The sequence below is a fragment of the Quercus robur genome, chromosome 5 (assembly GCF_932294415.1).
Source record: "Quercus robur chromosome 5, dhQueRobu3.1, whole genome shotgun sequence".
Lineage (NCBI taxonomy): Eukaryota > Viridiplantae > Streptophyta > Magnoliopsida > Fagales > Fagaceae > Quercus > Quercus robur.
The window spans coordinates 87,620,102-87,633,521 of NC_065538.1; the positions used below are offsets into that span (position 1 = coordinate 87,620,102).

Consider the following 13,420-nt stretch of genomic DNA (forward strand, 5'->3'; position numbering starts at 1 on the left):
GAAATTCAAGCAATGGCTCATTAAAATTTCGATTTTGGACACAAGAAGGCCTACTTAATTGTGTTGCGTCTCAAGGTTTTGGACATAAAATGCTGATTGTACATGGCCGTTAAAAGATTGTCGTCATGTGGGCCTTGGTGATCCATTACTCAATGATCCATCTATCTGAAATAATAGGTATGGAGCCCATTTCATCATTTATTTCAAATTTGGTCCCTTAAAACCCAAGCCCTTCAAGACTATCTGACTTCGGCCCTATTTATGTGTATTTTCTGTGGGCTTTTGAAAGATAAATAGCTGCCGCAGAGTGCTTAATCACTGACATTACAACCCACCTGATTCTAATTTGATTTGAATTTTGAAGAGAGGAAAGTTAAGCGTGGTGACATGATACAGTTATACCAATCATAATATTCTTTATGTTTAAGCCTGCCTATCCGAGTTTGTGAGATTATATGTATAACATGGACTTCACCTTTCTGTCTTACATTGTAAAGGAAAGAGAAATTAACAGTGCAAATAGCACAAGCTGAGCACATGTATGGTTTGCACTAAGACAACAATTTTGAATGACAAACAAGAATTACCTAACTTCTTCCATGATTATGGATAATTGCTCCACCATACTATGGGACAAATATAGTTTACCAAGTGTATCGCCTCACCCTTCTTAAACAAGTTTTTATTTCAAACGCATTATTTTGTTTTTTTTTAATAAGTTTATTTTTATTCATATTGAATACAAATCATTTTTTTTTAATGCGAATTGAATACAAATCCTTTGTCCTCTTTTGAGTGTTCTATTTTATATTTTACCAATTGCAATCTATCACACGTGCCTTTTTTATTTCTTAATAAAACAATCAAAATTAAAAATGGAAAAAAAAAAATTAAATACATATCATACTACAATTGATAGAACCCATACATATAGTAGATATCTTATTGTGGGGTGTAGAAGTTCTATTCCTTTATATTTACATCAAATACATAAATTGTCTTTTGGTATTACAAAGTGTGTTCTCATATTTAATATTGAAAAAAAGAATTGTATGTACAACTGTTAGATATACACATATGAGTGAAGTTTCATGATGATTAGTACTCCATGAAAGCAAATCAAGAAAGTAATAGTTGTACTTTTTCATAGCAAACCTACTTAAATATGGTACAATTTTTTTAATGTTATATTTTAGGTTCTCTAATTAAATTTAAACATATGACTGGTTGCATTGACTAATAAATGATACGGTTGAGTTTTTTTTTTTTTTTTTTTTATTCAAAAAGATGTGCTACAGTGACTTATATAAACACATCTTTAAACCTGATTGAAAAATCTAAAAATACCTAAGTTTTACCTCTTCTTTTTTTTTTTTTTTTTTTTTTTTTTTTTTTTTTTTTGTAATAATTCAATGAATTCAAACAAATATTTTTGAGAAAATGCTCAAAAAAAATCTTAGATTAAGTACTTTTTTTTTTAGAAGAGATCAAGTACTTAGTGTGTAGTTGCGCTAATAAGTATAAATAATATTATTATATTAATGATAACAATGATTTTCGGATAAATAACAATCTTTAGACATTATTTGAGTTTGGTCAAATGAGGTGAGGAAAAAAGACAGAATCTTTTCATTTGAGTTGCCAAAAACTAAAATTTCATTAATAATAACATGCTAATGAAATAACTTGCACAAAGAGAAATACCTTACAACATTAAGAAGCCAAGTTGTTTGAATTGCGGCACATTAATTTAACATGTGAATTTACTTGAAGATCTCCACCTTTCAACCTACATGGGAAAGGAGTTGTACACAAAACAATGCAAACAACACCCGTATTACTTATGCTAGAATGAAAATCCTGTCTCAATCTTAATATTCTACTCTATACTCCATTAATTGTAGCATGCCAAACTTTGGTTACTTTTTTTTTTTAAAAAAAAAAAAAAAAAAAAATGTGTGGCAGACTATAATTAGAGTATGCATATAAAGTAGAACACTAATAATGGAACAAAGGACTTTATTCTTTATCCTAAGAGAACACTTTAAATGACAAACCAGAACTACCTAACTTTTCCTCCACCACCTCGGCCAATTGCTCCACCATTCTTGGTGTCAGATAGTTAACCCAGTCTCCCACCTCACCCTTCCTAAACAAGGCTTTGTTTTCAAAGTACTTAATAGACTTGCCAGCCTTGTTTACCTCCAACTCCTTCATATTCTCAAAACTACAAAGTTTTGCTATCTTTTCAACATCACCAGCTCTCTCCTCCTCCAAAGAAAATGGGAACCCCAGAAACTCTGCTAGCTTTTTCAAGTGAAAAGTGACATCTTCTTTCAGGTCCTCATACTTCAAGAACAACACCTTGTGAGGTCTCCCTATGCTTTCTTTCCAGTACCCCAACATATGGTCCCAAAAGGGACCAAATCCAATTACGCCCTTACAATACATTTCAAAGGCTTCATCTAGTGACATTGGAGCTTTAGATCCAGGATCAATTTTGTTAAGAAAATGCCATGAGGAGATGAAAGTGTCAAAAGGGTTTCGACAAATATAAACAACCCGGCAACCGGACTTCTTGATTGAATCAGGCAAGGAAGGAAATGGAAGATGGGTGCCAAAAAGTCTAGGGTGTGGAAGGTTGGAGAGATCAGGAAGTTGGCGGTTGGCATAGAGCTTGTACTCAAAGAAAGGTACAAGATCATGAGGGTTTGAAGTAAGCAAAGGATGATTATTTTCCAAAGCAAAACGCTTACGATTCACAATAGCAAAAGTCAAAGCTTTTAACCATGTGGTGCCTGATTTTGGAATGGTGGCTAATACAACATCATTGTCACTTGCTTGGAAGTGCCTTTGGAATGAGACTATGGATTGGATTTCAATTGCTTGGCACCAAAACTCTTGGTACTTGTAGAGGTGAGAGGTTCTCCACCCTTTTTCTTTGGGAAGAGAAAGAAGAAGTTCCTTGCATTCATGGCTTATTTCTTCTTCTTCTCCTCCATTACTTGATTGGTTTTTTGGGTAATGAGTGATAGTCATTGAAGTAGTATTGATAGAAATTGGCATGAAAATTAGGTCATATAAGGCCACTTATTTATAGTTGAACTCGTTCATCTTTTTGTACTAGAAGGGTTTGGATATTTTGTACACGTTACGCGCATGCATCACAAAAACTATATTGTGGGCTTACAACTAGTGATGCTTCTCGTGCCATTTTTGGCATGTTTTGGTTACCTTATTAAGTTTTCTACTTCTTTACGTCTGCCTAGCTAAGTTGGGCGTTTCTTTACTGATAGTGACTGAATTGAAATCCTTCGCCCCCACAGCTAGCTAGTACTATGTATTTTCCACGAGGAAAACACCCTTTTATTCTAACAAATATTTTGCACTGTAAAATTCATGCACCCGACAAATATCTTTACATAAAAAAATTATTGCTACTGTATGGATCTTTGCTTGCTTATCAACCACTTCTAAACTTTGTAAAAATGGGAGTTTTATGCAGTAGATTCAACATACTTTTGTATTGTCGAAATAGTTAAGAATTTAACGGCAAATTATCAATGAATTAATACTTGCTAGTTTATAATTTTGATAATTATAATGTTTTATCTTTTTTTTTTTCCTTGAACTTTGAATGTGGCTGCAATTTGGCTTCCAAAATTTTTTCTTCACACAAGGGGAAAAAAAAAAAGTTTAGGAAAAATTTTAGATATTTCACAATTTTGATTTTATAAAAAGTAATCCAAATTAGCAGTTTAAACTTTAAAACCCCAATTTCTTATAGGTATTGACTTGTATTCTTCATATGAGCAATGCCTCAATCAATGAAGAAAGGGGGCAAAAGCTGGTAAAATAAGAGCAAGTGTAATATCATATACAACCATCAAGCAGTCCCATTAGAATCAAAATGTTGGGGAGCATTAGTTGATTTATGTGTTGTTATACAATTGGGTTACCTGTTCCTACCCAAATGGTTTAAACACTTCAAATTGTTGAGCCATTGAATCTTATGAATAATGGTGGTAATGTCAATGTAATAGAAGACTCCACTTTGTAGCCATGAGAAATTTGATGCTCTCTAGTCTACTCAATCCGTTTCATTTTGGATCCGTACCACCTAATTCATGTGCACTGGAATCAGTCATAAAATTGAAAATGAAGTTTGTAAGAATAATGTTAGAAGGTTGAAACATATCCACATCAAGGTCGGCAATATATACATACATGTGAGTGTAATATATAATATATCATTTTAGAGGTGTTGGGGGAAAAAAATTTCTAAACCCCATGAATCCCACATAATTTTTCGTGGCTTGAAATCTTAGTTAAAAATAAAACTTATTAGTTATTATTACATTGTAAGGTCATTGATGTTTGCCTAACATCTAGTTAGGTAACTTATATTCATTGATATTTAATGAGTTATCTTCTAGCTTAAGTAGTGTTTTTAACGGAGAATACTATAGTGACAATGGAAAGTAGTGAAGGGATTGACTACTATATACATACTTGATGTTTGCCTAACATCTAGTTAGGTAACTTATATTCATCGATATTTAATGAGTTATCAAAAAAATAAAAAAGTAGTGCTTTTAACGGAGAAAACTATAGTGACAATGGAAAGTAGTGAAGGGATTGACTAATATATACATACTTGTGCTTGTAATATATAATATATCATTTTTTATCTTAAATTTAGTGTTTATATGGGAAAAGCTAAATAGCTAAAAAAAACACTAGGAAAACATGTGAACAAACATAAATGTGTTTGGTACTCAAATTATGTGGTGTCAATTACATGGTTAGGCAGTTGGCAATAGATATATTTAATATTGGCAAAAATTTGAAAAATACTCAATGTAGTAGTTTGGAATAATTGCAGAAACAAACCCTTGCAATTTCAACTCTTCTTCATAATTCTTTGAGATTTACACATCCGTCAAATTGCTTTCAAAAAAACAGAAAATCTCATAAAATTATAAGGAAGAATTGAAATCCTAAAAAGTATTATTGTCCCAAATCACATTTGGCATCATTTCCCAAGTGAATTATAGCAAAAGACAAATCTTCTGCATGCCTAGAAAACATAAAGGGCAATCGACATGGTTTCACTGTCAAAATTGTGTACAGACAAAGAACATAACCACAATTACATAACACATCACACATATACACAAAAAAATGTACTTTTCTCAAACACTGCTGATGTATTTAGTTTTGTGTCTTTAAAAATATGGTACATTAATTTGTGGGGGACCATGTATGCATGGTTTCCCACGTGGGACTATGGTTTTATTTCCTTTGTGCCATTTGAAGTCCATATGTAGTTGTCTTGATTTGTGGGCATGAGTTGTCGACTTGTAGGTCTTTATTGTTGTGACTTCTGAGTTTTAATTTTAAGTTCATTCTAATAAGATAAATAAATCTAATTCTCAAGGTAGTGTCAAAATCACTCACTTTTTATTGATGAGTTAAAAGTTAATATTTTTTTTTTCTAAGCTATCGAAAATTATGAAATGTCAAACTCACGTGTCAACATTGTATTTTATTTTGTGACATCTTGACTATGAAACTTTATTTTCTTATAAAAGTGGTAAAGCGATCAAGAATTATTTAAAATGAATTTAAAAGGATATTGTGGTTAATTAACTCTGATACTTTTCTTGAACACAATTTACTCTAAGTCAAATGATAACTCCTATTCACAATAAAATGGATTTAAGGTGAAGCTAGCATTGGGTTAAATAAAGCTTCTGATAGTATATCTTGCTTAAAATCCATACCTACATGCATAAACACTTCTCCGTCTATATTGTCACACATTAATCTTTTTCCATTTCTAGTATTTGATAATTAAGCAAAATATAAATAAGAAGTGTCCACAAGAAATGTACTTAGAAAATAGTATTGAAATAAATTTTTTATAATATCATACAAATATGAAATGTGTACAAAAGACGTACTTAGAAAGATTGTAACTATTTATTTTTATTTTTGTAATTAATAACAATGAGACTCTCTCAATAATTTTTTTAATAAAAATTAATATTGACATACTTGTAACATTTTTTGTGTACATGGCATGCCCCATATCTTCCACTTTTCAATTATTATATTGATTTTTCTTTTAATTTGATCCCTAATAAAAAAAATAACCTAAGAAAAGAGGGGTAAATTTTGCTTCTTCCTTCCTTAACCTCCCCAATTCCCTAAGTTCAAGTTGACAATAAAAGAAAATGAAAAAAAAGCATTACAATATCAAAAATTATTTAACCTCTTTAGCTTAATATATTCAATAGAATAATTATAACCATAAATTATAATAAGGCGTTATCTTATCAAAATTCATAAGGCCTCAACCATTTTTACATATTTATTATATTACTTAACCGATACAAAACGGTTTGAATAGATTTATAAATAGTATGTCTTCCAAGTTAAATTAAACTTTTTCGTATGCATTTGTGTTATAACTGCTCTATCCCCTCTCCTTTGAATGTGCATCTTTTATTTTTATTTTTATAATAATAATAATAATAAAAACTTACATATTTAATCGTACTTAGAAAGTGAATGAATAGCATCACATGCGTACGTAGGGGGAAAACTATATGTATTTTACATAATTTCCTTGTACAAGAACCCTTAATAAATCTAAGAAATGTTTTATACGAAAATTAGTGAGGGACTATCAATATTGATGGGATAGAGCTCCATTACAGTTTATCTGAAATAGAATATTAACAAATAATATCACAAATTCATCAAGAAAAATATATAGGGTCCGTTTGGATTGAGCTTATTTTTACTGAAACTGAAAACACTATAGCGAAATAATTTTTAAATGTGTGAATAGTATCATGGGACCCATTTTTAATGAAAAATTGTTGAAAAGTGAAGTTTGTGGTCCCGTGGGACCCACTGATGTGCTAAAAATGGCTGAAAAGTCAAAATTTTTGGCTACTGCACAGTATATGAACAGTAGCCTTTGTCTCCCATTACGCGTGCAAAAAAAAAAAAAAAAAAAAAGGGATAATTACAGTAAACCCACCTGAGGTTTGGCCCGATTACACTTTACCTACCCGTAGTTTAAAACTTATCACTTTGCCCACCTGTACATCAATCCGTTACCCCCCCGTTACCCACCTCACCCTCAGACGTTAGAAAAACACCATTTTATGCCAAATTAGAACATTACACGGATCAAACAACACGAACTCACTCTCTTTTCCCCACGAGCCCTACAAACGCGAAAAATCCATTCTGCATTTGAGGTTGACATACTGCTGCCAGTGTAAAACCTAGACGAGCAACGGGTTGTTCGAGTGACTAAAATCCTGGTAAGAAATCAGTCACTCTTTGGGTTTTTACTTTGGGCTTGCGGTTGTTTTATTTTTTTGTGAGTAATCAATGAATGGTCAATTTTACATGTAATGGAATGAGAATATTGGTTGTGTTTGTTGATATTTATGAAAATTGTGACCACCTGTTCTTTGGATTTGTGTTTGTTTATGGGCATATTTGTCTGTGGGCACTTTGTCTGTCGTGGTCATTGTGTCTCATAGTGGACCCAAGTTTCTATTGGGTTGAAATTTTTAGTGTTTGCATGTGCTATTTAGTAAAACAGAATCAAAATCAAAAGAAAAGCAGAAAATGTGGTCCCTCTGTGTGCGTTGCATCCCAAAAGCAAAACTGAAACATGCAACTGTTTACTCTTTTGCCTCTTTTGTTGTTTACAATTCTTTAATTGTTGATTGTATACGTGTCAACTTGTAATTTGTTATTACAGATGGATGTTGAAGTGAAATTAGAGGTACATTATGGGGGTGCTTTTGTGTGGAACCCTAGTTTAGAGTACTTTGGTGGGAAAGTTGAAATAGTGTATAGGGATGCTGATTTGCTTGGTTATTTTGAAATAAAAGGTATATGTGAGGAATTGGGGATTGATGAACCGTGGAGGGTTCATTATTTAGGTCCTGGGGGCAACTTGGAGCAAGACTTAAGGCTCATAGAAGATGATCAAGATGTGGAACCCTTGTGGAACCCTAGTGAGGGAGGGCCAAGAGACACCATCATACTGTATGTGGAGAGTGGTAATGCTCCACTTGCAGTTGAAGTTCCTGATGGTGCAGGGGTTGGTGTAGGAGCTGGTGTAGGAGCTGGTGCAGGGGCTGGTGTAGGGGGTGGTGTAGGAGCTGCTACAGGGGGTGATGGTGTGGAGGAGGAGTTTGATTGGTTGAATGAAGGCCTGGAAGGAGAAGACTTTGCTGATGACATTTTTGGTGAGTCTTCTCCACCTCACACAGTGCCAGATGAGCCTAACACTGTTCCAACCACTGATACACCTCATCCAAATACTGATACACCTCAGCCAAACACAGATGCACCTGGCCCAAGCAATGTTCCTCCTCCAAACATAGATTTAGATGAAGAGTGGGCTGAACCAGTTTTAGAGGATGATATGGCAAGTGTGGATAGTTCTGATGATGAGCAGGGGCCTGGCAATTTGGAGTTCAATGAGAGGACTGATATGGAAAATGTTAGGTTGGCAAAAGGGATGAAGTTCCCAAACTCCCAGGTGTTTAGGAAGGCTTTGAGGGAGTATGTGATTCAGAATCACATTGATGTCAAGTGGAAGTTGAATGAGAAGAAGAAGATTTCTGTACATTGTAAGAACAATTGTGGATGGAGGTGTTATGCCTCAATGGTGACTGGAGAGTGCACATTTGAGATCAAAACACTTTATCCTGAGTGTACCTGCCCCCTATCATTTAAAAATGGGCAAGTTACATCAGCCTATGTGGCAAAGAGGTATTTGGAGGATTTTGGTAAGAATCCTAATTGGGAGGCCTCAGGTATTAAGCACCATGTGATGCAGAAGATTTCAGTTGATTTAAGTCTTAGTCAGGTGTATAGATCAAGGAAGGCAGCTAGGGGGCTGATTATTGGGGATGAAGAGGTTCAGTATGGCCTACTTAGAGATTATGCAGAAATGATATTAAGGACAGATGTAGGAAGTAGGGTGATTCTGCAAACAGAGATGGAAAATGAGAATGCAGAGCCCAAGTTTAAAAGGATGTACATTAGGTACAATGCTCAGAAGGTTGGCTTTCTAGGTGGTTGTAGACCTTTTGTTGGGCTGGATGGCTGCCACTTGAAGGGTAGGTTTGGTGGGCAATTATTGTCTGCCACTGCCAAGGATGGAAATGACAATATATTCCCAGTGGCAATGGCTGTGGTTGAACAAGAGAACAAGGATAGCTGGACCTGGTTCTTGGAGCAGTTTGCTGATGACATTGGCAGGCCAGATAAGCTCAATTTGGTATTCATCAGTGACAGACAGAAGGTATTATCATCTAGCTCATGTTCATGACTTCATTACATGCTTACCTTTTTACTAGTTTATATTGCTAACATTGAATGCTTACTTGATTGCAGGGTCTTTTACCTGCAATGGAGACTCTATTCCCAACTGTGGAGCATAGGTATTGTGTGAAGCACATATACAACAACTTCAAGGTTAACCACAAGGGCATGGAGTTGAAGAGTGTACTGTGGAGGTGTGTTGGCACAACATCAGCCAGGGAATTTGAGAGAGGGATGAACCATCTTAAGAGTTTGAATGAAGAAGCTTGGCAGTACCTGGCTGATATAGAGCCTGCACAGTGGACCAGATCCCACTTTTCTTCAAGAGCTTTGACAGATTGTATGGTAAACAATCTGAGTGAGAGTTTTAACTCTATGATTGTGAAGGCTAGAGACAAGCCCATCTTATCAATGCTGGAGTGGATCAGAGTTAGGCTTATGAGCAGGCTGTATATAAAGAAGGCTGGCATAGAAAAGTATGATGACAATTTGTGTCCAAGCATACAAAAGAAGTTGGAGCAGTTAAAATTAGAGTGTAAGAGTTTCAGTGCAGTTCCTTCTGGGAGGTTTGTGTATGAGGTTGACAATGGGAGGGAAAGGCATGTGGTGGACTTGGTAAATAGGACATGTAGTTGTAGAGTATGGAACTTGACAGGAATCCCTTGCAAGCATGGAGTTGTAGCCATTTTTGTGAATCGTGAGAAACCAGAAGACTACACCCATCCATGCTACTACAAGGATGCTTATGTGGAGACATACAAGACACCCATACCTCCCATGCCTGGCCAGTGTGAGTGGATGTCAAGTGGCCAACCCAAGCCTGTTGCACCTACTGTCTATAAGCCACCAGGCAGGCCACCCATGAAGAGGAAGAGAGATGTTGATGAGCCGAACCCTTATAAGGTGTCTAGAGGAAACAGGCCAGTGAGGTGTGGAAGGTGTCAATAGGAAGGGCACAATGCAAGGGGATGCAAGGCCAATGTCATTGGTGAGACAGCATGGGAGAGGAGGCAGAGATTGCAAAAAGGGAAATCTGTATGTTTTTACAAAAAAATTTTATTCAAATGCAAAATTCCAATAACTGACACTGTAAAAACATGCTCATATTTGGTTGCAGGGAAGTGGAAGGCCTTCTACACAGAGGCAAGGATCCCAGGCCCCATCTTCATCACAGACCCAATCCTCAGCTCAGCCCCCACCAACACATCAGCCTTACACTATGGCCTCATCCAACCAGGTAGCAGGGTCACAGCCACAAGCTCTAGCTCCACAGCCACAAGCTCCATGGTCACAGAACCCAAGTCAATGGTACTCTTCAGACTTTAGGTACACAGTTAGAGGAGCTCCTTGGTTCTCTTCAAGCCAGCCAACACCACACACTCTTGCAGAAACATGGGACAGTAGACCACAATCATCACAGGTACTGTAGTGTTAGGTTTGATGTTTTATTCATAAAACTGTGAAGCTGGTTGCTAACATGTGAATCCTTGTACTTTGTAGCCTACAAGACCACTTGCTACCAGAGGAGCTGCTTTGAGAGGAAGGAGTGATGCAGCTAGAGCTCAGAAATGTAGAACAAGAGGTGGAAAGGCCAGCTGTGGTGTGAGAGGCAGGGGCAGGGGCAGGGGCAGTAAATGAAGACTAAGTCAAGACACTTTTGTTGCTATGTATTAGGGTTATGTAGTGTTAGGGTTTTATGTAGTGTTCGGGTTAGGCAGGGCAGACAATGGCAGGGCAGACAATGGCAAGTCACTTTTGTTGCTATGTATTAGGGTTATGTAGTGTTAGGGTTAGGCAGGGCAGACAATGGCAAGTCACTTTTTGATATAGCTGTTCAAACACTTTTTGTATTTTTGTAAGTTTTGTAAACATTGGGCAGCTGCAACTGTTTTGGTTGTTGTACCAAATGCCTTATATTTACTGGTGGTTGATGAAAGACTATTCAATGCCACCTTCAAATATGTATACAATTTCCCAACTTAATGACAGGTGTTCAGAATTATTGTTTTGATTATTGCAGTTTGTCATATGCGTTATTATTATATGAGTTTGTTTATGTGTGCAGGGTGTATGTGTTGAATAGCAGGTGTATGTGTTGAATTTGTTGTCTTTTCTTGCAAGTTGACAGATTGTCATGCACTTTAAATTCACTTTCAACACAATTGTCTTCACACAATGCACTTTATGCACAAACCAACACAGCTCACAACATCCAACAAAACACCAACACCAACAGCTCACAACTCACAAGTAGCCAATTCACTTTAAACAAAAATACCAACAGCATCTAACATAAATAACATTTTATCTTAAAAAGGCTTATGTTATTAAGTGGCTTCAAGTTTATATTACATAGTTCTCATTCTCAAAAAATTCTTTCATAGTTCTATTACAATACAATTGAGGACCAGCTTATATTACAACCCATCAGGCAGACTCAATCTCATCATTCCAACATTTTCACTTGAGCCAAAACATGAAAACAACATAACCTAAAAAAAAAAAAAACCATGACAGAATTAGTGCAATTCTGCACTTTCTCTCTTGCTTTAAAGCTCTCACTGCTATCTCCTTGGCTTGAACAGAGGAAGCTCGAAACTTTCTCTCCCTCTCAATGGCTTTTGCTGCCCTATCTTGAGCAATTTCTGCCATTTAGGTAGCTTCTGCTGCTGCCTGGGTAGCTTCTGCTGCTGCCTGGGTAGCTTCTCTTTCCCTTTCACATGCAAGTTGCAGCTCACTCCGCAGTAAATCCAGCTTTTGTTACACCAAATGGGCAGCTTCATTCCCATGCACACAAGTGGGATTATCAATCCATCTAAAGAAAGGGCACTTGGGGCCAATCTGTTCATAAATTGAATTGAACACATCACATTCCAATCTCATGTGAATCAACTAGATTAAGTAAAAAGTATACTTACCTTATATCGGCTACAACCCAGAAACCTTCTCCCAAAATTTTCCACTGTCAGACTTGTTCTCAACACACAAGTCTCATATGTACACAAATGCCCACATGAACCTGAGTAATTTCCACTCGAAGAAGACATCGATTATCAACTCCCTGTGAATCAACGCTATCATCAAAACTTGAAACCCCAGCTCAGAACCATAAAGCAGAAATGTCGTACCTGGTGATGATCTATCTTCGAATATTCAACGACTCAAGACAACCCAAAGTCAGAACCTCACCCTCACACGAAAGCACGTTCAGAAAAATCAAAACCTCAGATGCAGAATGGATTTTTCGCGTTTGTAGGGCTCGTGGGGAAAAGAGAGTGAGTTCGTGTTGTTTGATCCGTGTAATGTTCTAATTTGGCATAAAAGGGTGTTTTTCTAACGTCTGAGGGTGAGGTGGGTAACGGGGGGGTAACGGATTGATGTACAGGTGGGCAAAGTGATAAGTTTTAAACTACGGGTAGGTAAAGTGTAATCGGGCCAAACCTCAGGTGGGTTTACTGTAATTATCCCAAAAAAAAGAGAGGAAAACACAGACGCCGAATCCGCCGGATCCAAACACTCACATAGTGGCTCTTTTGCAAATTCAAAGCGCAATTATCATTAAATTTTTCATATATATTGAATTTACAATACTTGATGTCAGAGTAAATTACTCTAGGTTTACGCTTCTTTTTAATTTGGCAATGAGTCTATTTCAAAATAATTTTGTTTTTCCTAATGAATTAATCCTTTTTTTTTCCTTCGTATGAATCACATTTGTTGAAATCTTTATTTTTAGTCATACAACTGAATTTATTTTTTGCCATTTTTGTGGAACTTATCTATAATTGATAATTGATATTGATAATGATAATGACCCTTTACCTAGTTTTTAATCCAACAATTCCAAAAGTTCCGAGTTGGCTTAAAATGTATGATCCACAATATGTTTACCAAAAAATCAAGACTCTATGAATTGGCAACTCTGTCACTGGTCCGTAGTCTTCCTTGGGGGACTTCTAATGCTATTTTAACTTTACGAAAAGTTGTGAAAATAGAGAGTGGAAAACGTTCTTTTGCATTGATTTACCTGGTAAATAAATACCTATAAAAC

The 13,420-nt window shown here is 35.9% G+C and overlaps 1 protein-coding gene across 1 annotated transcript; it reads right to left on the reverse strand.

The window, feature by feature from the left end:
• Positions 1–2,031: 2,031 nt before the first annotated feature.
• LOC126727616 (cytosolic sulfotransferase 15-like) lies at positions 2,032–3,066 on the reverse strand. Its single transcript, XM_050433429.1, has one exon. It carries the CDS (start codon positions 3,064–3,066, stop codon positions 2,032–2,034), a length of 1,035 nt encoding a protein of 344 aa, XP_050289386.1.
• Between the last annotated feature and the right edge of the window lie 10,354 nt (positions 3,067–13,420).

What these genes read in the sequence shown, in the direction of transcription:
- LOC126727616 (XM_050433429.1), bottom strand. Translation starts at nt 3,066, where the DNA reads ATGCCAATTTCTATCAATACTACTTCAATGACTATCACTCATTACCCA.